The 24,045-nt window shown below is 46.9% G+C and overlaps 1 protein-coding gene across 1 annotated transcript; it reads right to left on the bottom strand.

Annotated features, from left to right (window-relative positions):
- Positions 1–3,184: 3,184 nt before the first annotated feature.
- MMP9 (matrix metallopeptidase 9) lies at positions 3,185–23,468 on the bottom strand. The gene is made up of 13 exons (XM_086932543.1): positions 23,194–23,468; positions 21,551–21,783; positions 19,431–19,579; positions 17,026–17,154; positions 16,359–16,532; positions 14,574–14,747; positions 11,989–12,162; positions 9,824–9,979; positions 7,617–7,827; positions 6,891–7,030; positions 6,488–6,638; positions 5,639–5,742; positions 3,185–5,092 (listed from the first exon to the last, which is right to left on the bottom strand). The coding sequence occupies exons 1-13, from the start codon at positions 23,338–23,340 to the stop codon at positions 4,983–4,985; spliced, it is 2,052 nt and encodes a 683-aa protein (XP_086788669.1). The 5' UTR covers positions 23,341–23,468; the 3' UTR covers positions 3,185–4,982.
- Positions 23,469–24,045: the final 577 nt, after the last annotated feature.

Below are 24,045 nucleotides of genomic sequence, written 5' to 3'. Positions count from 1 at the left end.
TGTTCCCTTCTCTCCCCTCCCTTAGAAAATTACCAACTGTTATATTGTATTAGTATGTTCCAATTTTTCCCCTACCTTTAGCCTGATTGCGGTGAACATAGTAAGAATAGTTTAATCACTTAGGTTAAGTACGTGTTCTAGGTCCCATCCACATCCTATGTTCTAGTATAAAGTTGCAGTGACTAGTTTTGTTCTAAATTTCCTACCTTTTAGTCTTCCCATATACTCAAATGGTCTTAGCATTAATCTATAGCTATTTTATGGTGTTGATTTTGATGTTAGACGCATTATTCTGCCTATCACTTATTACCTTGTCATATTCTCTCTGAACTTTACATAAAGTTTTAAACATCCTCAGGTGTCTGTGGTCATTTTACAGAAATTGTGGATAAGTATTGTATTGATTATAAAGAGTATCTGATTTTAGGCCTGTCTGCTATTTCCCTTATAGCTCCAGATCCGTCATAAGAATTGTGCCTGTGGTAAGTCAGGTACATGGTATGCAGAGGTGAAACCAAACCTTAATTACTCATAGCAGCGTGCAGGAGGAGAAATATAGTAATCCTCTCCCGGTTCACCCAAATTATTAGTGTGGTGTTTGGAAAATTCGCACGCCAGGGCCCAGTGCGTGTAAAGAATTGGTAACCTCGGTGACCCGGGAGAACTGCGCGCTCTATCAGAAGTGTTGGCCTAACTCCCTCGCTTATGATGGTGGGGCATGATAATAGCATAGAACTGGACCGAGGCCAGATCGGTATTCAGATCGGTTATCAGGCTAATAATCGCAATTAGATGGAAGGACTCGGAGCCCCCTGGGTTCCATGAGTGGCTGGCCCGTTTAATTGCCATTTATAAATTGGAACAAGCACTTTACGAATGTAAGGGTAATCAGGCTAAAAAGAGGGGGGAAATACTTTGGTTCCCTATAATGATCTGGTTGCTTGGGGTAGGGAAAATGTACCAGAAATACGAGAAACTGGGTTACAATAAATTTTGTATTTATGTTTCCTCTGTCATTACTTTATTCTCTATACAAAATAGGAAATGAATTATGATGTTAATGGAAGTAATTGACATTGTATAGTGAATAAGCAATGGGTGTAATTATTTGTGTAATGCCTCTCTGAGATAATAATAAAAAAATAAAAGTTGCCCAATGCAATGGCGGATCAGCATCGCCCCACTGGCTTAGAGCTGACTCAGAGCCAGCAGCTGAAAAATAGAATGACAATTTATTATTTTTTTATTTTTCAGCTGCTGGCTGAGCCAGCGTGTGTACGGAGGGGTGCGGCCGGGCCATGGCAGATTGGGCAGGGTGATGTGCACTGCAAACTGTGCTTGTCTGTTTGGCCAGCCAACTTAGGCACAGCAGAGACTCCCTGTTATGTTATGTTATGTTATGTTATGTTATGTTATGTTATGTAATGTCTCTTTTATAGCGCACGGCTACCCCAAGGGGTGTCCCGGCGCTTTGGCAAAGAGAACTGAGGCAGAGAAAACACAACACAGCTACTCGCAGAGGTCACTAAGAATCATACGTAAAAAAGCCAAGTCTTCAGCTCCTTTCTAAAAGAAAGGAGACTGTTAGCTTTCCTTAAAGAAACAGGAAGCTCATTCCAGCAACGTGCAGCCAAATAACGGAAGGAGCGACCTCCGATCCGGGCGAATCTGATAGGAGGAACATCGGCTTTGGCCAACAAGGCCGAACGTAGCGTCCTCCTCGGCGCATAAAAGGCCATGCACTTCCTGATGTATTTAGGGCCAATAGGCCCTGTGCCTGAGCAAGTATTAAACAAGGCCGCTCAGGCCAATCCCCAAGCTGCTTTCATGCTACATGAGAGCAGAACAGGGATTGCACCGGAATTCTCTCAAGCTGTCCCTGAAGTTGCTGTAATGAGGAAGTAGAGGAGCACCAAGGCGCAAGGCGACAAAATAGCATCAGGTAAGCTGTACTTCTTTATTATTAACCCCCCCCTCCCCCGGTGCTCTCCTGCTGCCCTCCCCCCACACCTCCTTCACCGCTTCACCACTTTTTCTACATGTCGGCCGTCACTGCCAATGGATGAGCTTAAAAGTCTGGCAACTGAGAAACCAAAACGTCCAAGTAGGACTGACCTGGAGCATGGCACCAGATGGACCGATGCATTTTATCCATCTATCTGATAAATAGGAGGGTAAAGAAGTGATTTGCTTCCTCACTGAATCTGAAGATGCAGGCTGGCCTTTTCCATGGATTGCCACCTAACCCTAAAGAGCTTTACGGAACGTCCTTGCTGTTGTCTTGCCTATGTGGATGCCCCAGACTACAATATCTAGAGAACACTGGCTAGAGGCCAGGGGCTGCTCCTCCGTTTGAGCTCAGGAGTGTCGCCCCACTAAGAAAACATTTATTACCATATATATATATATATATATATATATATATATATATATATATATATATATATATATATATATATATATATATATCACCCGACACCAATCTTGTACTTTTCTTGCAACAGATTGCGACGAGCCCAGTTTCCAGTGACCCGTGATAAAGGAACGGATGTTCTGAAACACGTCAGGCGTCGATTTGTCAAAATTGGAAAAATAAAACACGTTTAAACTGAAGACTAGGCTCAGCACAATCTATTGCATGAAAAGTACAAGATTGATGTCTGGTGATTTGAAGGATCACGTCCTTGCCGAAGCCCGCCGCCATTTGCTGGCAGAGGTAACGCGAAAACTTTTGTTTGATATATATACATATACACTACAATTAACGATCACATGGTTGGGGCAGGCGTGCACCGATCAATTAAGGATTGCTGCAGATAAAAGAGCTGGGCGCACGTTCTTGCAGTTGGGCAGTGGCGTCTGAGGAAGGCTTAACGCCGAAATGCATAACGCCTTACCTGCTAAACAAATAAAGAACCTCTCTTCACAGTCCTCGTTTGTGGCTCCTTCCTTCGGTTTCCCTGGAGGTGGATTTGCATATATATATATAAATATATATATATATATATATATACACACACACACACATCTTCACCATGGACCCAGTGTGGACATGCACACAGTTCAAGAGCCCTACAGCCTGTAGCCCTATGGTCACAAGTTTCTCTGCACGTGCACACATGCACGGAAACACGCGCACTGCAGTACCAACAATTTCCCAACAAACTCTAGAAACAGACAGTGATATATTAAAGAAAGAACTTAATTTATTAGAAATTGATTGAATAAAAAACTTTACCACTACCCGAGCGGAGAGTGAGCTTTTTACATATATTAAATAGTCATAGCACTGAAAACACACACATCCTAACATTACAGATTGCTCAGTCATTCATGAACACCCTCTTTGAATTCTCACAAAAAAAGGCAGATTAATTTAGAAATCAAATCTCGTGGCACTTGCACCAGGCAAGCGACTCTAAAGCTATAAGTTATAACTCCAAGAATAAAAAATATACAATTTTAAAATAATGCATCTACAAGAATACTGTCCACATGAAGATACGGTCTGTGCATAGAAGAAATATTTGGGATTGGGTTTAAAGATACTTTTCCAGTATAAACCTGAAGGGCGAGGAATAGGTGGGAGAGGTACAAATGTAGGGTTGTACTTTACTATGTAGAGGTCATCAATATCAACCTACAAAGATATTGCCTCCACTTAATGACCTAGCACTATATCATCAAGGTGCATTTATTTAGGTAGGCATACATTTGCACATCTACTTATTTTCACAATATCGCTTTAGCCGATATATTGGATGAGATATTTTTGTCACACGATATTTGAAATGCGATATAGTCACCCCCCTCACTCCCTCCATGATGGAGGCTACTGGAGATGTGGAGAAAAGGGCCCATAGTTGAGCTATAAGGCCAACAATTTCACTAGACTATGATTACTAAACCTGGTGAAGAGGAATATCAAAGGGTATTTTGGTACCCACAAGATTCATAGTGCAACAGGATGGAAGAAGGATCACAATCAAGATAGACAGGCACAAAAGATGAACTCCTTAGGGTACCTCATCCATTGTTCTCAGTCTTGCATCATAAGCATTGTGTTCCTATACCGACCTTGTAGGGGATGCAACAGCATAGATAATCTTTCCAAACCATTGTCAATTTAATCTACATTAAGAGAATAAAAGTTGTACTAATGGAAGCTCTGTCACAATGGTGTAAACTGTGGGATACAGCAGCGCCCTACTTCTGGTCTTGTCGGAGGGCTTTTGTGGTTGATGCCATCCAAGTGACAAGAACCAGGGAATACAACTGTACTCTGGCCAGGTCCCGGGGAAGGTCATTAATGCATGCTCGGTAGTCAGCGCCATACTGGGGGAAGTGCTTGACCTCAGCTAGGTAATAGGTTTTTGTGGAGCAGACGCGCTGCTCCTGTGTGAGAAATGGGACGGGAAGACGGACGGAAGCTAATAGTAAAATCCATCCCAGTGGCATGAACCTAGGGATATAGGTGTGCCTCGCCCACATCCTGGGGTGAGGCCATCAATAGAGGACCCATTCCAATGTTGAAAACATGGGCTATATCTGTGCCATGCCCATGTACCAAGAGGAAGGTATGAATAAGAGGGCCTATCCCAATAGCATGGCCCATGTAATATTTCTGTACCCTTTCCAAGTCCTTTGAGGTGGGCATAAGTAGCAGTAACCATGCCAACTGCATGAACTGTAGGTCATATTTGTAACCTGCCTACACCCTTGGTTGGAGGGTACTAATGGATATTTCATTCAACAAACGTGAAGCCCAAGGTATGTCTTCCCTCGCGTCACAGCTGGGTGTAGGAGGGCACTGTAAGGCTCCAGAAATGTCATCAATGGAGAAAGTCTCGGTAAGATGGAGGCGACTAGATCCTCTTGAGAAGAACGTCGATTATTTCAGCCTATTGGAACGCCGAGAAGAAACAACCAATGAGGGTTTCGAGGAGCTGGCTTCGGGTCACCGTGCAGTACTGCAGAGTCTTCTAATTCTCCGGGCAGTTCAAGATGTCGTACTTCACATAGCCGACTTGATCCACCTGTCTGCGGGGAGTCATACGCCAGTAGAACTGGTCTTTGCAGAAGTGGATGTTATCTGGAATAATAAAAAGGTCACCGGTAAAGATTGCAGAAATGGCAAAGACAAACCAGAAAATTGCTCAAGAAAGCGACGAGTCAACGTCCACAGTGTGAATTAGTGATAGAGGAAGGAGGTGATGGAAGAAAGTAGATGGGGTGTAGAAACGAGAGAAGGGAAATGAAATGGAATGGAAGGTGGTTGGGGGTCAATGCTAGGAGCCCCGTGGAAGGAGGAGTGAGACAGGGTTAAACTGGGGGACAGAAGAAAACCAGGACATTCGGAGGGCACGTGAGGGAAGGAGGGTATGACAGAGGGACAGGAAACGTTGTGAAAAACAGATTAAAAGCAATAGAGATGGGAAATGCAGGGGGAAGATAAATGGAGAGAGCATAAAAACAGGGAGTAAAGATAAAAAAGTGAAGAAATAGGTGCTAGAGAGAGGCGATGAAGGACATGGAGTTTGTGGGAGGAGAGGAAAGGTAGTGTGTACGTGAAAGTCCTACAAAAAGCAACGAGTGTGATGGAGGGGGAGCAAGGGCAGGCACAGATGCAATATCTCACCTTTGTAGAGGAAGACATCGTGGGCATTAATGGGCACACCAGCGAAAGCGTCCTCGGTGTCCCGGGGATAGCCTTTATCCACAACCTGGGTCTTCACGTCCAACCTGCAGAGAGAAGAACAGCCATTCAGAGGGGATTCTACCCAAAAGACCCTCACCCCCATAGAAGCAACAACCTGGGTCCTGACAAAAAAAAGCATGCACTATCTGTAATAAACTAAGAGATCAAACGGGGGGTCCTGAGCCACAGACCCCCAACTCAATGCGCATCTACAGACTGAACCCACATACTCAATATACAATAAGGGAAATAAAATCAAGTGGAACCATATAGCACACTCTGTCCACAACCACCCCCACAAGTAAAGTGAGGGGCAGCACATGGTGGGTCCTGTCCAGCATACGCCGCCTTCTCACGCTCACTGTAGTATTACGACAGCCGGAGACCCCGCGTCAACTCTGTATAAAAGAAGAGATCTAGCCCTGCGACGGGGGTGGGGGGGGCTTTCTCCGCTCCATCACTCAGTTTGCATCCCTTTCAAGTCTTATATGACTCATGCATGCAATTATGGTTCGCTGTTATTCCCTTGCACAGGATGTGTTCTGCTCAGTATGTGAGCAGTGTTCGCATATGTTAAACAAACTGCTTACAGCGCCATTGGATTAGCTGCGTGAGTGCTTTTAATTGTCTAAGCTATAATTGGCTTGTGCATTTGCAGTCTACTTTCTATCTTCTCAGACCTGGCTCTCTAAGTCTCTCTGGACTGTATGCATCATTCATATGGGACTCTAGTTCTCTCTCATGAGACCTTCTGCCTCCCCACCCCAGGCAGTGCTCTCCTGGGCTTACCTCCAGTACTTGTCTCCGTTGAAGAGCAGCACCTTTCCGCGTCCGCGCTGCAGAGATCCCACAATCTTCTCAACGTCTTTCCCAATCCCCAGCTTCTCCAGTCCACGGGGGCCTAGAACTGTGGTTCCGGTGTAGACCCAGAAGCGGCGACCTGAAAACAGAGCCACACACTGTGAGAAGTGGTCACAGGGAAATGCAGATGCAACGAGAACCAATGACAGCTCTGCTCACAGGCTCCCAGGCGAGAAGTGAGAGATGGTAGAGTCTTGAGTGAGTGAATGCATAAATTAATAAATTAGGTAATTAATGAACGAATGCTGTTATAAAGTGAAAAATGTGCCACACAAGCGAATTAGGTTGGACATAGAACTGTACGACAAAGATACACTTTTCAATGTCTCACCAGAAAAGAAGAAAATCTTCTTGGTCAGCAGGTCTTCGAAAGCAGAGTCGATGACGGCGGGGAGGGCAGGCCAGGTGTCCGATATCTTCAGGGGTCCCTTTATAGCCCCTGGACGAGCTGCTGATGCCTTCCAATATTTTCTAAGGAAAGAGGTACAGGTTGAGTCAAGCGTTAACCAAGCCATTCCTCTGCCCTGCAGCATTCTCCTTGGAGATTATGTCAAACAATCCCAAGAGACAATTTGGAATCTTCCACCACCAGGAACTTCCACATCAGTCGACTATGACTTCTCTCTGATCAACCCAGCCCAGGATTCAAGCCGGTAATGACACGTGCCGAGGCAATTCTACTTGCCGCTTCCCTCAAACCACAGACATCGCTGTGCCAGAAGCTTATAGCATCTCGTAGGCTGTTGCCAAGGAGCTTCTCCCAGAACCTTAAATCATGAAATCAATTTCAGTATTGCAGAAGGAAGCCTGCATGACAGAGAGCTATTCCCAGACTACATGGAGAGGACACTAAAAGATTACTGCACAAGAAGCTGTGCTTCTTATCTACAATCCTCATTGATTCATCACCTTCATCTCTAAGTTCTTTATTCCTTCACATCCACTTTCATCCTCCTTACATCTTCAAGAGATTTTGTGTCTGATCTTCTCCGCTCCCGCTCTCTTAAGTCCCTCCCTCCCTTGTGTGGGTTCTCCCGGGGCTTACACCCCTACTCACCCATCCTTGAAGAAGTGGAGCTGTCCCTCGATTTCTGTGATAGCATCGAAAGCCTTCACTTTGCACGCATCGTTGGTGGGATCCACAGGCACAAACTCGGTGGTGGTGGTGGTGGTGGGAGAAGTGGTTACCGTGGTTGTCGTTTTGTCGCTAACATCAGGGCTCTCTGTGGTTGGCATGGGGGGTGATGGGTGAGGACCAGTGCCAGAACCTAGAGATGAAACACAAGAGGAGATTAGAAATATGCATCTCAATCGTCTGGCTCCTACGGCTGTCGGCAAAGAGTTTGGTGACGTGAGTGAGCATGTACAACAACGTACTCCAGCTCTGTGGCCCTACGCCTCTGCACTATGCACAAGACCTATTCAAGAGGAATCAAGGCACAGCACACAAACTGGGCACCCAGGCACTAACCATGAGAATCCCACCCACCACTGTTCCTCAGGAGAGGTAAATAATCCTGTAGGATAAGGCTGTCCCAGGTAGGTCCGTGAGAGCCTTATCCATACAACATTTTCTGTATTACACTAGCTATGTAAATGAGCTGTATTTCGATTTAATATATGCAAACTTTGCTTAAGCTGATATCCTGAAAATGCTGAAGGGGTCCAGTCCCTCTAAACCCACTTTGGACACCCCTGCTGTGGGGAAATGGAACATATTTCTGCCTGGAAGGTCCTCTGAAGTCCAGGGCTACCAGGGTAGAGTCCCCTGTATCAGGGCAGTCAGGCTTTATTATGGTTGGACTTATACGGGATGGGGGGCGGTAGGGCGTGTAAAGGTCTTATGCAGTTAAAAGACTACAAACTGGTTTCACTTTGTTGATGTTCATCCCTACTCTGTGCCCCCTTTTTAGCAGCCCCCTTAAGTGCGTGGTCTGTATACGAGGGATAATGGGTGTGTGTGACCTTGTCCCCTTCGTGTCCCTGAACGACTACCCCCCCTCCCCCCCCCCCCCCCCCCCCCCCACCGATTACTACCACAACACTGTGTTCCATTACATGTGCCCTCTGGCCTGTTTGACAACCTAGACAGGAGGAAGTGGTAGCAAAAGGTTTAACCACACCAGCCCCACCCCATGCCTCCGTCCCTCTCCCTGCCCACTCTCACTTCCAGTCTATTTGACCCCTCCATCAGGTGCCAGGTGGGGGGACGGTCTTGGCCAATTCCGTTCAGCATACCAAGGCATGCGCGCGACGCTGTTTGAGATGCGGGGCCTCCCCCTCCCGCCCCCCACTGAATGTCACTCCTGTGTTCAGCCCAGCCGGTGACTCAGGCGTTGCTATGGCAACACACATCTCAACAGAGAAAGCTGCAAGTGAGCAAGGTGTGGAAATGAGACGGTGCACCAAAGGGGCGCACGTGACGTGTGCCGCCCCGTCTCTCCCTCCTGCCCCCACCGCCCCCACCCGTGGTCTGTCCTCCCCCATCGTCCTTGGCTCTCTCCCTCACCCCCTCGCTGTCAGAAACAATAATGTGGGTTCCTAATTTGCAACTGAGGGGGCTCAGCCGGAGGGTTTATTCAAAGTTACTGACGTCCTCTCGCGGTCGGACTCCTTCGGTTATTAATTCAAACACCAACGTTCTCTCCCTCCTACATCTCCACTTCCAAAGCTCCTCTCTCTCCCTCGCTATTCATATCTATCTGTCTATCTGTCTGTCTATCTATCCATCCTATACTTCCCTACTACTTTAACGCCTATTGGTTGGTTTGTTCGTCTGTCTGTCTGTCTAACTATCTATTCATCCATCCATCTATCTAGCTAGCTATCTAGCCCATACTTCCCGAGGCTACTTTAGCGCCTAGAAGAAGCTACAAAAGAATAATCATTGATTTATCCTTTCTTCCACGTTACTTTTTCTCAGCCTCTCCCCAACCCACCTCATTTTCTCATCACATCTGCTGCTATCCCTATGACTGCAGCGTTCCTCCTCATTCTGCACCCCCCCCCTCACTACCTTCAATTTTCATTCTTTTAAATGATGTCACTTACTATCTCGTTCTCTTGGAATCTCTCCTCTGGCATGCTTGTAATTTCTCTTCCTCCATATGTCTCTCCCGCCAATCCTTCTAGAGCCTTCACCATCACCCCGTCTCCCTATTTTCTTGTCTCATCCCGCTCTATGGTATTTCCTCCCTTTGGGTGGTTAGTGGCTGCACCACTGTCTTGGTCACTAGTGACACGCAGGTCAGGCGGTGGACTTACCATAGAGGTACTGGACCCCCTCGATGTCGTCCTGGTGCAGTTGGAAGTCTTCGATGTAGCTGTACATGGGGTACATAAGCGCATCCCGCACGGTGCTGTGCTCCAGGCCAATGGCGTGACCGAACTCATGAGCGGCCACCAGGAAGAGGCTGTACCCTGAAACCACCAATGAGAGGACCAGTTAGAACCTTTGGGCGGGCTCAGGCATTACCAGGTCAGAGAAGTGTCTTGTGGTCACCAGGATGGAGGTAGCCTCTTCCCAGAGAGATGAAGAGCAAAGAGGGTTTAGATGCTGGAGGAAGAGGGACAAGTGTTGGGCTGAGGTAGAGGTGGCCGACGTGGTGGGAAATGCAACGCCCCCCAAAAATGGGTGGCACGAGGATGAGAGGCACATGGCCACTTCCTATGGGGTTAGACCAGGGGAACGAAGGAGGTCTTGAGTGAAGGTGACATGGTGCTAATGAGGTGAGGTAGAGAGCGCTCCTGGGGTAAGAATGATGAGGCATCTGAGTCCATGGTTCATATTGATGGGACAAGGAAGGTTCAGGGGTCACTGAGGTGACACAGACAGTACTTCAAAGCTAGAGCGATGACAAAGGTTAGTCCATGGGGCATATTGATGGGACGGAGAAGGTTCAGGGGTCACAAAGATTAGAGAAACGGAGAGTACTGCAGGAGTTCAAGTGATGGTGCAAGTGAGTCCATGGGGGATATCGATGGGATGGAGGTGGTTCAGAGGTCACAAAGATGAAACTGAGAATAACCCAGGTGTTGAAGCGATGGCGTAAGGGAGTCCATGGGTGACATTGATGGGACAGAGAAGGTTCAAGGGTCACAAAGATGAAACTGAGAGTACCCCAGGCGTTTAAGTGATGGCGTAAGGGAGTCCATGGATGATACAGATGGGCAGGAGAAGGCTCAGGATACACAAAGATGTACTGAGAGTACCCCAGGAGTTCAAGTGATGGAATAAAGAGTCCATGGATGACATTGATGGGACGGAAAAGACTCAGGGGACACTAAGATGTACTGAGTACCCCAGGAGTATGATAGATGGTGTAAGGGAGTCCATGGGTGATATCGATGGGATGGAGGTGGTTCAGAGGTAACAAAGATGAAACTGAGAGTACCCCAGGCGTTCAAGCGATGGCGTAACGGAGTCCATGGGTGACATTGATGGGACAGAGAAGGTTCTAGGGTCACAAAGATGTGCTGAGGGTACCCCAGAAGTTTAAGTGATGGCGTAAGGGAGTCCATGGATGGTACTAATGGGAAGGAGAAGGCTCAGGAGACACAAAGATGTACTGAGAGTACCCCAGGAGTTCAAGTGATGGCATAAGGAGTCCATGGGACAGAGAAGGCTCAGGTGACACAAAGATGTACTGAGAGTACTCCAGGAGTTTAAGTGATGGCGTAAGGGAGTCCATGGATGATACGGATGGGACAGAGAAGGTTCAAGGGTCACAAAGATGTGCTGAGGGTACCCCAGGAGTTTAAGTGATGGCGTAAGGGAGTCCATGGATGGTACTGATGGGAAGGAGAAGGTTCAAGGGACACAAAGATGTACTGAGTACCCCAGGAGTTCAAGTGATTGCGTAAGGGAGTCCATGAGTGATACTGATGGGACGGAGAAGACTCTGGGCACAGAAAGACGTACTGAGAATACCCCAAGAGTATGGACGAGGGCATAAGGGAGTCCATGGGTGATACTGATGCGAAGGAGGACGTTCAGGAGTCCCTGAGATTAGACGGACAGAACTTCAAGGCTAGAGCGATGGCAAAGAGGAGCCCATAGCTGATGCTGATGGATTAATGGGCCAAGGAAGGTTCAGGGTTCACTGCGATGAGAATGTGAGTATTTTGAGATTAAAGAAATCACAAGGGGGAATCGATGGGACAGAGAAGGTTCAAGAGTTGCAGAGATGAGGCTGCGAGGACCCATGGGGCAAAGTAGAGTCCATGAGTGAAATTAACGGGACAGAAAAGGTTCAGGGACCACAGTGGTGAGACTCAGAGTATCTCAGCGGTTAGATCAATGGCAAAGGGGCGTTCATGGGTGATGTGGAAGTTTGTGATGGTTCAGGTGGCACAGCTATGTGACAGAGTCCAGTAGTAGCAAAGCTGGGATCACAGTTCAAGTGAGAAGGCCTCGAAGACTCATGTACCTTGATCTTGGCAGAAGCCCCACTTCTTGTCACTATCGTAGCTGCTGGTAGTGGCACACCAGAGCTTCCGGTCCCCGCGGCCGTCACTAGTGCAAGAATTGTAGGTTTTATCCAGAAATACGAAGGGAAAGACACAGGGGTCTCCCTGGGAGTTCCCACCAATCACAGCAGTATCTGCAACCCGAAGAAAAATCGACGTGTTATTCACAACTGAGCACAAAAAAACACAAGAGTAGAGTGCACATCGAGAGAGAAGAGAAAATATCTATTTAAAAAAGCAGATGGGAAACTTTGGGAGTAAGGGAGACAAAGAGAAAGAGAAGTTGAGTAAAATGAGTGGAAGAGGGGATACCGAGGGTGAAACTCCAATATGTTTAAGACTTTATACATCTGAATTCCCTGTACTACATGTTTAGAATAGTTTGTGCAATCGCCGTATAACATTCTGTGAACATATCAGCTACTTCTATAGATTTGTGTGGCACACGGTTGGTTCACTTCCTGCTGCTGCAGCGGAAATCATAATCGCAGATGACCACTTTTTTGCATTTTTATATAGTGCGAACTCCACCCGAAGGTATTGGAGCTCTTTACATGAGCACCAGACACGTTACACAAGGACACGTTCGTTTTTTGATAGGCACGGGTGGATAAAGTGATTTGCCCAGAATCACAGAATGTTGAGCCACCGCCGAGAATCGAACCTGGTTCTCAGACTCAGATCCAAAGTCGGCAGCTCTGGCAGTTAGGCCACATCCTCTCCTCCTTTAGATGCCTACTATTTGTGATTGAGAATACTCCTATTTCTCAGCTTATTCGTAATGTTGTAGGCAATCCTTCCCTTATGGGTACCCTGTAGAATGTCTCAAATCTGAAAACAGTTCAAGGGTGATTCCCTTGGCCGTCCAACTACACGCCTGGAGTGGCCTTGCATCTTCATAGCTGCTAAGGAGCTGCTCCTACTAGTACCAGCAGGAGGCAGCAGAGGGCGTGCTTCCACTACTGGCACCCAAAGGAGAAGAAAAAAATCATATATCCCTGCGGCCGCTCCCTCAAACTGTTAAAACAAATTAGGATTTCATGCACCAGCACGCTGAATGTAAATTCGGACAAGCATGAGTGCCTATACTGTCTGTAACGGCACAATGAGCAAAAAACGATGGAATGGAATGCTAGCTAAGCCAATGCCGGTGGTCATCATGATTCATTCATTTCACCCTCCACGTGTTTTCAGTTTTAAGTTATTCGCTCCAAGAAGTAATACGGATAGGAACAGAAGAGGCCTTGTGCTCACTGTGGAATTAAAATTCAAGCCGCACCCGCCAGTGAGGCCCATGGGGATGAAATTGGTCTGAGTTTGCTTCTGTTCCTATGCGACTCCCCGCGTCATTTATGGCTGGACTGTGGGGCCGTATTTATATATGTTTGGTGCCTTTATCCAATCACGCGATCAGAAAAAAATAACAATGGGCCGACGGAGAGCTACCCAGCGCAGTAGCAGCGGTCCTGATTCATTCAAGCTTTCTGTCATCACGTTCTTGTCCGAAGCGCCGGATACCAGCAGGGGGCAGTAGAGGCTGAGCTTCAGCCGTTGGCGGCCCAGAAGAACAGGATGTTCTGCGCACTCGCCAAACAAGTTGAGGTTTAATGCAACTCTCGGACTGTCTCTGATTGCAGTAGCGGGACAGCAGTGCACGTACCCGCTCTGTGCAGCGTTTTTTTTTACACACGCTTCTATTTTATAAAAAAAAATACAATTTCAGGAAAGATAACGATGTTGTGGAATACCGCGTTCTGTTTAAAATATATAGGTCACTGAAGTATCTTCAACCTAACATCATAGAGAAACGACTCGTAAGAGTTTTCGTAAGTTCCAAATTTGGGAAAGGTTTGCATTGTAAAAACACCCAGGGGTTGCATGATATATCATGAATCTATTTTCACGATTTGTGAAATGTAATCATTCATTTTTTTCTGATTTTGTAACTTTTATCTCTCACCTACTTTTATTGTTTACTATTTATAAATCATTGAAATGTTTGATCCGTCTTGCATTCTTTCATTAACATGTATGCGATCTCCTGCTCAGTTGTGATAAAAATACAAAAAAACACCAAAAAACAATGCCCTTGGGATTTGATGACGAGTCACTCACTCGCCAAGTATACTTGGTGCTACAGGGAACACTCAGAACGCAAAGTAGTCAGCATGTGTTAATTTACTTTATATTTCTCTACATAATTAGGAATCATTAGGTAACATGTCCTCAGGAGTTACTGCTTTGCAGTCTAAATCTCAAACATTTGTTACTGAGAAAGGTGCAGCTGTACTTCTATGAAAGTTCTTCAGTGCAAACGAAAATAACATGTGCCAATGTCACAGAAGCTTCTAGAATCTTGATGCAGGCCATTGTTGACAGCACAAGTGCTATTGGGCAAGCATTAACTCCCTGTGCCTCAATCCCTGTCATACCAATCTTAAATAGTGAGTACCTCATACTGTGCTCTGCTTGCAGGGGCCTCCACACAGAACCAACCCAAGCTGTGATGATTAAAGAGGGACCCCAGTGGGGTAATCCCCATTACCTCTGTTGGGGCAGAATCCGTATTTCTTGTCCTTGTCGAAGTTGTCGGTGGTGGCGCACCAGCGGTAGCCATCAGTGCGACCCTCCTTTGTACAAGCATCGTAGGAGTCACCATCGAAAACGAAGGGGAAGACACACTTGTCGCCGTCGCTGTTGCCGCCATAAGTGTAGAGAACTAACAGGAATGAAAGAAACAAGTATTGTCACCTTTTGAGAGCAGAATTGATCAAAATAAAAAAAAAACAACACTGGATTGACATGAGCATGATGAGAAATTCAGAAGAAACAACACTATCTCTGACTTGGACTGCTGGAAATAGTTGTTAAGTTTTGGGGTCTGGTAGAAGTGGACACCTGTGCACATGCCTTACCATGTGAGCTAGCTAAGAATCCCACAATGGGGGGCTTCTTCTGAAAGGGGATCAATATTTTTCTCCTACGATATGCCCCAACAACCCATTTCCTTAATCGTCCCTCAACGCCATCAAAAAGCAACAAAGTGCACCCCTGGACCATACTATTTGCATGAAGGTCAAAGAGGTCATGCTGAGGGTAGGGTCCAAACTGACAAGGCCCGCTTGAAGAAAGGTAGGCAGTGGTCCTAGGACTGAGGGAAAAGCCAATGGCAGACTAGTGATTCATCTTACCTTTTTGTGGACGGGACTTTCTCGCCAACCCAATATGAGGGCCAGAGACTGTCCTAATTAAGATTCCTCAAATACTACTTTTGATGCTGACTTGGTGCTCAACGGGTGGGGGGGTCACATCACTGAACCTTCAAGGAGTATTGTTATCGCTAACCTGGCGCTAGCTTTCAGCAGGAGTCCTCATCACATTGTCTAGAAGTAGTTCTGTTATCGCCAACCTGTGCTAGTTGGCAGGATCTGCCATGATCACAGTTCCTTAAAATACTATTGTTATCGCTATCATGATGCTAAATGGCCGGGGATGTCTTATCATAGATCCTTTAAATACTACTGTTAACACTAACCTGCTGCTAGCAGGCGGGGGATCTCCTCACCATAGCCACTACTGTGACTGCTAACCTGGCGCTAGCAGTCAAGGGATGTTTTTTCGGTGTGAGTTTTATATAGCGCAAACTCGACCCGAAGGTATCAGAGCGTTTTACATGAGCACCAGTTGCGTTACAGACGGACACATTCATTTTTGTTAAGGCACAGGTAGAGTAAATGATTTGCCCAGAATCACAGGATGATGAGGAACACCTTGCCCTCTGCCATCCAATCTGCCATGACTGAAGCTAGCTTTAGGAAGCTCCTAAAAACTTGGCTTTTCATGCAATAAAACTTGAATTTCTTCTTGGCTCTTCGCTCGCTGCTGAAATACTCGTTAGCGCCGGGACACCTCACCCAGAGGTAGCTGTTCGCGCTTTACAAGCATCTGTATTATTATTATTATTATTATGAGCGTCCCTGCCGAGACTTGTACCCGGTTCCCCAGCTCCGAGGTGGACCGCTCTAGCCGTTAGGCCACATCCTCTCCCCATGTCCTGATCACAGATCGTTCCATCACAACTATTATCACTAACCTGATACTAGAAGGCCCGGAATGTCCTCTCACGGATCCTTCAAACAATACTGTTATCGTTAGCATGGAGCTAGCAGGCAGGGAATGCCTTTTCATATGCTCCGTGGCTAGTCTGTCTTTTTATGGCAGGAGCTGGGGCTCATATACAACTTGCGACTCTTGCTCATGTGCTAGGGTGCATGGACAAAGTGGCAATTATTGCTCCTTCTTTTAGACAGGTCTTTGAGATGCTACTCACGTTCACTCGGACAGAATCCATACTGCTTGTCCTTGTCGTAGTCAGACGTGGTGGAGCACCACAGCAGCCCATCGGTACGCCCTTCGCTGGTACAACTGGAGTAAGATTCGCCATTAAACTTGAACGGGAACTTGCAGACTGCTCCATTGGCATTTCCAAACTTGGTCTTGACAACTTTGTGAAGAAAGTGGAAAGAGATACGTCACTCCACCGGGTTCACTTAAGTGAAGCTTCTACTGCCACCCTACCAAGTGACTGAAACATACTCCTGCACTGCTTCCTGTGGAACTCGGAAATCGCTTTCTGAAGTCATGATTTATCCCTATCAAATTGGCCTTGTGAGTGAGTGAGTGAGTGAGTGAGTGAGTGAGTGAATGAATGAGTGCCATTAAGGAAGAGAAAAATTATAAGCCAATGCTGAGATCGACTTGCTGTAATCTTGAATACTTTCTTTAAAGTACTTGTCAGAGTGCCTGAAATATTGGTGTTTACCTGACTACATCTAATATAGACCCAAGGCACTGAAAACGTACACTTTTTCTCATCATTATCTGCACTGATACCGCTATCCCTTCTCTCTTCCCTTTATCTTGCCTATAGCCTCCTTCCGCAGAATCACAAGCTTCTCTGTCTCAATGCTAGTTTGTGTGTTTGAGTTGATTCTTACCGACTCCTGTCCCCAGTGTCCAGAACTCATCATCATCAAAATGGGCATCGCCTTGTACACCTTCGCCTGGAGGGTAAGCGTGGGCCAGGAGGCCGTCCTTGCCGTCAAAGGGATAGGGATCGCCATGGTCTGCAAAGGAGAAAATAAAGGATATGCGGAGGTCAATAAACTATTTATAAAAATATATAAATTAATACATTCATAGAAATCAAATTAGAAATCACCAATATCATCATCCTTTATGTCCTCTCAATTATCATTGGTACAATATCCTATATCAGTATTGTCAATAAGGCTTCTTTCTGCATGAAGGTCCTGGCGGCAAAGTTATCATCATTAATATCGATGTGTTTATGGATCGATCCATCAACGGATTGGTCATCCATCGAACTACGCAATAATTGTTAGACTAAACGATATCCTGGCTATCAGTGGTCTGGCCCACCATGCCACCCTCTGACTGGAAGTGAAACCAGGTGGCAGCCATGGCCAGTGGAATGTTCGCTGATATTGGCAATCTAAAATAAATATTATTATTGATATTATTAAATCAACGACATTAGGTCAGTTACCAGCAAAGCTGGCTCTGAAGACATCTCAAACCATGCATCCCTAAGGACAAAAGTAAAAATAATGTAGAATTCATGGTATTTCATTGACGTTACCAAGACGTCCTTTGTTGAATTCCAAGGAAAATGAGGACAGTGGATAGCCCCATGGAAGGGTCTAAGTGAGCACAAGATTTATTTCAATCAGCGGAGGCAAGAAACCCATCAGGAACCAACCTGTTTGCCGCGATGGGAGACATTACTCACAGTGCATTCACATATGACCATAATATGCACAAATGGGCTGACAATGGTTACTACCATTGTAAAAAGAAAATGTGAGGTCAAAGTGACACAGGGAGGAAGAAAGGTCTTTCAGTGTGTAAGTATTTGAAAAGAGTGTGGATGGAATCAGGTATTCTGCTGACTTTGACAAAAGGTTTCATTTTTTGAAATGGGTGAAATGATTGTAGGGGATTTGAAGGAAAATATGAGAGTTGGATTTTAATAGCTCCACAAAAGATTATAAAAACTACTAGGAACTTGATGTTATAGACAAGAAGAATAGAAATGCGAACATCAAATGAGACAGTAAGGCAGTAATCAGAATAATTAACTGGTGCATGGTCATCAGATGTAAATGCCAGCATTTGTAAAGCGCACAGCTACCTCCGGAGAGGTGTCCCGGCACTGGGGGCCGTCGGGAAGATTAAGCAAGCTATTGCCCAGAGTCACATGGTGTTGGACTAACCTGCTGCCGGGGATCGAACTGTGTACCCTGTGGTCCAGAATCAGGCACCCTGGCCGCTGCGCCACACCTCTTCCACTTTGCCCTTTACAGTGGTATCCTGAGGTTTTGGTGGGGATTCTGCCACCTTTTATCAAGTGGAAGGCTTCACGTTCACAAGGTGTTGTGAGGCCCAGGGAGGTGCGTGAAAGAAAGGCTGGGAATCAAACCCTTCTTTGCAGATATGAAGAACATCTCCGATGAAGAGCCTTTTGAAATGGTCAGCTTGGAAAGACAGTTCTGACTGAACTCACAGCCGCTGTAAGGAACTGGAGGTGAAGCAGTGGCACCTCTGGGAAATGCTGAATGCAAGCATGCTGAATCTTTTCACAGATTTCCACTTTCTACAGACTTACGAGGGGATATTCTATACTTGATGAAGCTTGACAGATGGGGAGGTTTCATTTATATCAATCTACTCTTCTAACTTCACATCTACCTACCTTGATGATATAGTGCAAGTTGATATTGCAGAATCGATGTTTGTGCAGGTCAGTATTTAAAGCTTAAAATGTTTGCACCACACCCAATTAATGAAGACATCTGAGGCAATCTTGAGAAATTCTTTGATAAGGACTGAGTCTATGTCTGATTGTTGTCTTGTGCTTTATTATCTTCCCCATTGAACCAAAGGAAGCTTAAAAAGTGTGACTGACTATGAAAAAGTTATCCGTTGTTACATTGCGACTACCATCGCTGGCCGCACAATCCATGTTCTCACATTTCCTATGGCGGCACTACCTTTAATGACATTCTCGCTAAGAATTGTACTTGATTACATCATCATCTATTAAATTCTCAGTAATATGACCACTGATTGATGTCACAAGTAATGTCAAAGCTACAGCAATAATTCATATTAATCTAGGCATCCATTCATAAAATCTATGGCCAATGACATATACATTGTAAAAAGTCATAAAATAACTAGTACTCTCAATAAACAAGATTCTGATATCAACAATATTGTGATAGATGTCATCAATGCAATGTATTCTATTGCAAATGTTGTGGCAGCCCCAGTATTGTTACGTGCTGAGACGGTGACTTAGCGTAAGAGGTCTGCTTACCATCGGACCCAAAGAGGATCATGATGTCCGCTTCGCCGCTGTAGAGCTGAGTGAAGGTGAGTGGAGACACATCACTCCAGACCTTGAAGGCACGACGGAAGGCGTCCTCGATGACTTCACCGTCTAGGTCTGGGGAGTAATTCAGCACCCTGTAGGAGGCAGATAATAGACAGAGAAGAGTTACTACCAGAGAGGAATGCAACTGGGTATTTAGCACCTGCCTAACTGGAGTAATGGTCTGGCACACCTTATTCCAGACTGCAGTCTGAGAGGCAAGGAAAGAGGACATATAGAAGCTGGCATAATGACCAAAGATGGAGGAGAGAGAGTTAGAAATTAGGCAACAAATGAAAGGAGAAATGGAGAAGAAACTATGGAATGTGGAAACGTTGAAGAAATTGGTTTGGTGAAAAGTGGACAAGAAGGAAAAACACTAGGGAGTAAGGGGGGAAAAGAACTAAGTAATAAATATATAAAGAAAGGGGGCATGAATGACTAGGGAATATGAATGAAGAGAAGAAAAATAATAAAAGATAAAATAGCAAGACTATCCAAGTGGTATAAAATAGGAGGAAAAAGTCAACTAAGGAATATGAAAAAGGTAAAAGAGTGGAGAAAACACTTGGGAATATGAAAAATATGAAAATACAAAGGGGATTGAAAAGGAAAATAGGCGAGGTCAACCAGGAAAAGGCGAAAGGAGAAAAATAACCTAATGACCATTAAAAAAAGAAAAAAACAGAACAACAAGGACTAAAAGAGAAGAAAATAGAGAACATGGCAAAGGAAGGTACAGCGTACGAAAACATGGAATTTGAGGAATAGAAAAGAAAAAAAGAGCATTCCAGAAAGCAAAAAAAGGGAATATTACAGATAGCAAAAAAAAGGGAATATGAGAAAGGGCAGAACTGCAGGGTGAAAGTAGCGAGGTGCATGAAAAGAACGAGATGAAAAACGAGACTAGAGAAAAACCCATGAAATGTAAGGCAATGGAATATGGAACAAATAGGGAAAGGAATAAACAGTACAAGAAAAGAGAAAATATGACTAAAAAGAGGGTGAAAACAAGACAATGTCAGAGATGAGAACGAGAAAAGGGGCGACAAGAGAGAATGTGAAAACAACAGAACAATATAGTATTCAGATATAGAGACGAAAGAAGGCGATTAGTAAAGAAAAACAACGGAATGTGAGGTAAGACAATCAACAAGTATATGTGAAAGAAGAAATTTGTGGAATACAGGTCAGGCGGGCAACTAGAACCAATTTTTTTTGGGGGGGGGGGCTGGAAAATATTTAGGGGGGGGCTAATTCTTCCACCACGGGCAGAGTGGCTGTAAGAAGGGGTGAACACACAGCATAAGCCTCATTTACAAGTAGATGGTCTTTTAAAGGCCTTGATAAGTACTCGGATGTACTGCAATTTGATGCTTGCGAGCCGGCGAAGCTGTCCTTGTAAACCCCCCCCCCCCCCCCCCCCCCGCCACCCGGGCTGACACACACGACGGGGGGGGGGGGGATGGGGGGGGGCTGAAGCCCCGTGAGCCCAATGGGTGTTGCGCACGTGATACGGGTTGTCAGAGGGTAAGGATGAAATGGGACATAAATACGGATGTGGCGAGGGGTTGAACAAGGAAATATCAGCAGGCAGCTGGAATTGTTGCTGACTTCCCGAGCTCTCTTTCTTGTCACACTTTACACCCTCGCATGTTTCTCACCTTCCCCCATACTCTCTCACACGCGCTCTATCTCTCGCCCTTCACTCCTGTTCCTCTTGCTCTCTCACTGGTGCTCTGTCCCTCACCAACCACTGCCTTCAGTTCACCCTCACTGGGCTCTCCATCCCAGCTCTCTCCCTCTTCTTGCACTCAGTCAATATACAAAGTTTATTGTGTAGATTACTTAAAACCATGACAATGGAAAACATTTTAAAAAGAAGAAACATAAGTATGCATCCCAGCTCTCCCTCTTCTTGCACTCAGTCCTTGCCCCCCCCCCCCTGCTCCCCTCCGCCTCTCGTGCACTCCCTCATTCCCCTCCCCCCTCCCCCCCCCCCCCCCTCCCCACCCTCTGCCGCCTTCAGTGAGCCCTCGAGTCGCCGGGCCCTTCGTCTCACTCACCGGTACGTGACGTCGTTGTGGTCCCACTTGAGGTCGCCGTCGAAGGTCTGGAAGTTGCCCACGTCGGGCACCCCGCAGCGGGGGGTCTTCATGGCCTCCAGGGTGCTCTGGTCCAGCTCGCCCGTCTCGTTCAGCCCCAGCGTCTTCTGCATCTGGAGCAGGGCCTTGCTGAGCGACACGTGGGTGCTGCTGCGCGACCTCTGGGGGATGTACCCGAAGCGCTGCAGGTAACTCTGGGGAAAGATGGCGGCCGGTCAGTGACAGGCAGTGACGTAGCAGTGTGTCATGGGCCCCTGTCTGATCTTTGAATTATGAAATATAGCGATGGTCAGGGTTGAGTGGGCCCTTCGTGCATCTGGACCCCGGTGTCACTGCACCTGCTGCACCCCTTGCAATAGGGCCTTGCATTAGGAAATAAAGCTCTAGGGGATGGGGTGCATAGAAAGATATAAGGCTGGATAGCTAAGGGTATGGGGAAGACAGAAAGCCATAGGGTCTTGGTGAGAACAGAAATCTATAGGGTCTTGCCAAGTATAGAAACCGACAGAGCCGAAAAAAAAGGCAGAAAGCTGTGGGACGTTGTATCAGCAGGAATCTTTGCTCTTTGGGGAGTAAGGGAAGCGATAGCTGTGGGATGGGTACAGAAAGCTATAATGGGTGAGGGAGTACGGATAGCTATGGGACAGTATAACGACAGAAACGATAGGGTCTGGGTAGTACGGGGTTGAATGGAGGATTGGCGAATACAGAATGCTATAGTGTGTCCCAGTACAGAATGATGCCCGGGCTGGATAACTATAGAAAGCTATAGGGTCTGCGGAGTAAAACAATCTATAGGGATCAGGTGAGTAAACCAAGGTTTATGGGAGCGGTGAGCAGAAGAGAGACAGCTATCTGTGAATGGCAGCCCTGTGGTACCCGGTCTTAAAGGCGCACAACAGCAGTAGTAGTACACTGTGCCAGTCCCCGTACATGGCACCCGGGACCTAACAGTGCTCTGCAATCCCCCTTGCCTTCACACTCAGCATCAGCTGTGCCCCCTGAGGCACACACAACACAAAAACGTGCTGTGATGCTCTCTCTGCATGTCAAACATCTCGTGCCATGTCTTCTCTTCGTGCCACACAGCATCTACCAGTGCCCGGTGGTGGCACTCACCTTCGCAAGCAGCATCCAGCTGTGCACCCACCTCCCCCTCCCAAGAAACTCTCTTCAAGGCACACAAAATACAAAAGTGTGCTGTGATGCCCTCTCTGCATGTCAAACACTCCATGGCATACCCTTTCCTCATGCCACACAGAATCTAACAGTGCCCAGTGGTACCTGCTCCACGTTTGACCTCCGCCTCGTGATTTCTCAGTCAGGTCCTGTGAACCTCTCACTGAAGTATATACAGCGCCCCTTAAGTACCCTTTGACACCCACCCCCTCCACCCCCCTCTGCATGGCACATAGTATATGGTAGTGCCTGGCACAGGAGAATAATGTACCACATAATTCGCCAAATTCGCCCTAAGGCTGGATTGGCACGTGCACCTACACCAGTGCCTGGACTTTCTCTAGTACTTCAGCCAGACTCCCTTGTGCCAGTGTGTGCACGGCTTGCCACCCTTACCACCTTTACCCCGCGGGCACGGTTCTCACCTCTGCCAGCTCGTCGTCGCTGATGCCGCTGACCAGCTCTCCAGGGAAGACGACCCGGACCTGCGGCTGGGTCTGGGACTGCAGAGGGGCGGCGCGGCAGCTGAGGGCGAGGAGCCCCAGCGCCAGCAGGGCCAGCTGTGGCATCATGGTGGCGGGAGGGCGGTGTGCGGACGGTGGGTCTGCGCTCTGTACTCTGTGCTGGCTCGTGCTGTGGCCTGCTTGCTTCTTTCTCTTCCCGTCCTCAGACCGCCTCTCAGTACCAACTCCAAGTCTGCCCTGCACCTTTATACCCTCCTGACAGGCTGACACTGAGGTGCTGACTCACCCCCTCAAACCCCCGCTTACCTCCCGCCCCGCCCGGCCTCCCCTCCCCCCACCCCCAAGACAGCTCAACCCTTTTCCGCGCTGACGAAACACACCACTTCCAACTCCGGCTTTATTATTATTGTGTATTATTAGTTTGGACGATTTCAACACTTTTTGTCCAAAGCCCGTCACCGCAGCTCCGTGACTCCTCGCCTGGGGCACAGGAAATGTGAAATGGATGAAGAAAGAGGCTGTTTACTAAAGACTTGAGCGCGAGGGGGCGCGAGCAGACCCCCGGGGACCCCGGACCCGGTCTTTACGCCCGGTGACCCCCCCCCCCCCCTCCCCCACCTTCGCCGCTATTTAAACGGTGAAATAGCGATAATGATGGTCCACGTCTAGGCTCCGGTGCCACTGCACCTGCCGCACCAATGACAGCTACGCCCCTGTGTGGACTAATATCTCCCCCCTGATTTCAGCTCAGCCCCCTCGTTTGGCAGTGCACCTCACACCCCCGCATCACCAGCCAGCAACACACAGCAGGGC

The sequence above is a fragment of the Lissotriton vulgaris genome, chromosome 7, assembly GCF_964263255.1.
Source record: "Lissotriton vulgaris chromosome 7, aLisVul1.2, whole genome shotgun sequence".
Taxonomy (NCBI): domain Eukaryota; kingdom Metazoa; phylum Chordata; class Amphibia; order Caudata; family Salamandridae; genus Lissotriton; species Lissotriton vulgaris.
The sequence above is the reverse complement of the archived record's forward strand: the minus strand, read 5'-3'. Positions and strand labels throughout refer to the sequence as shown.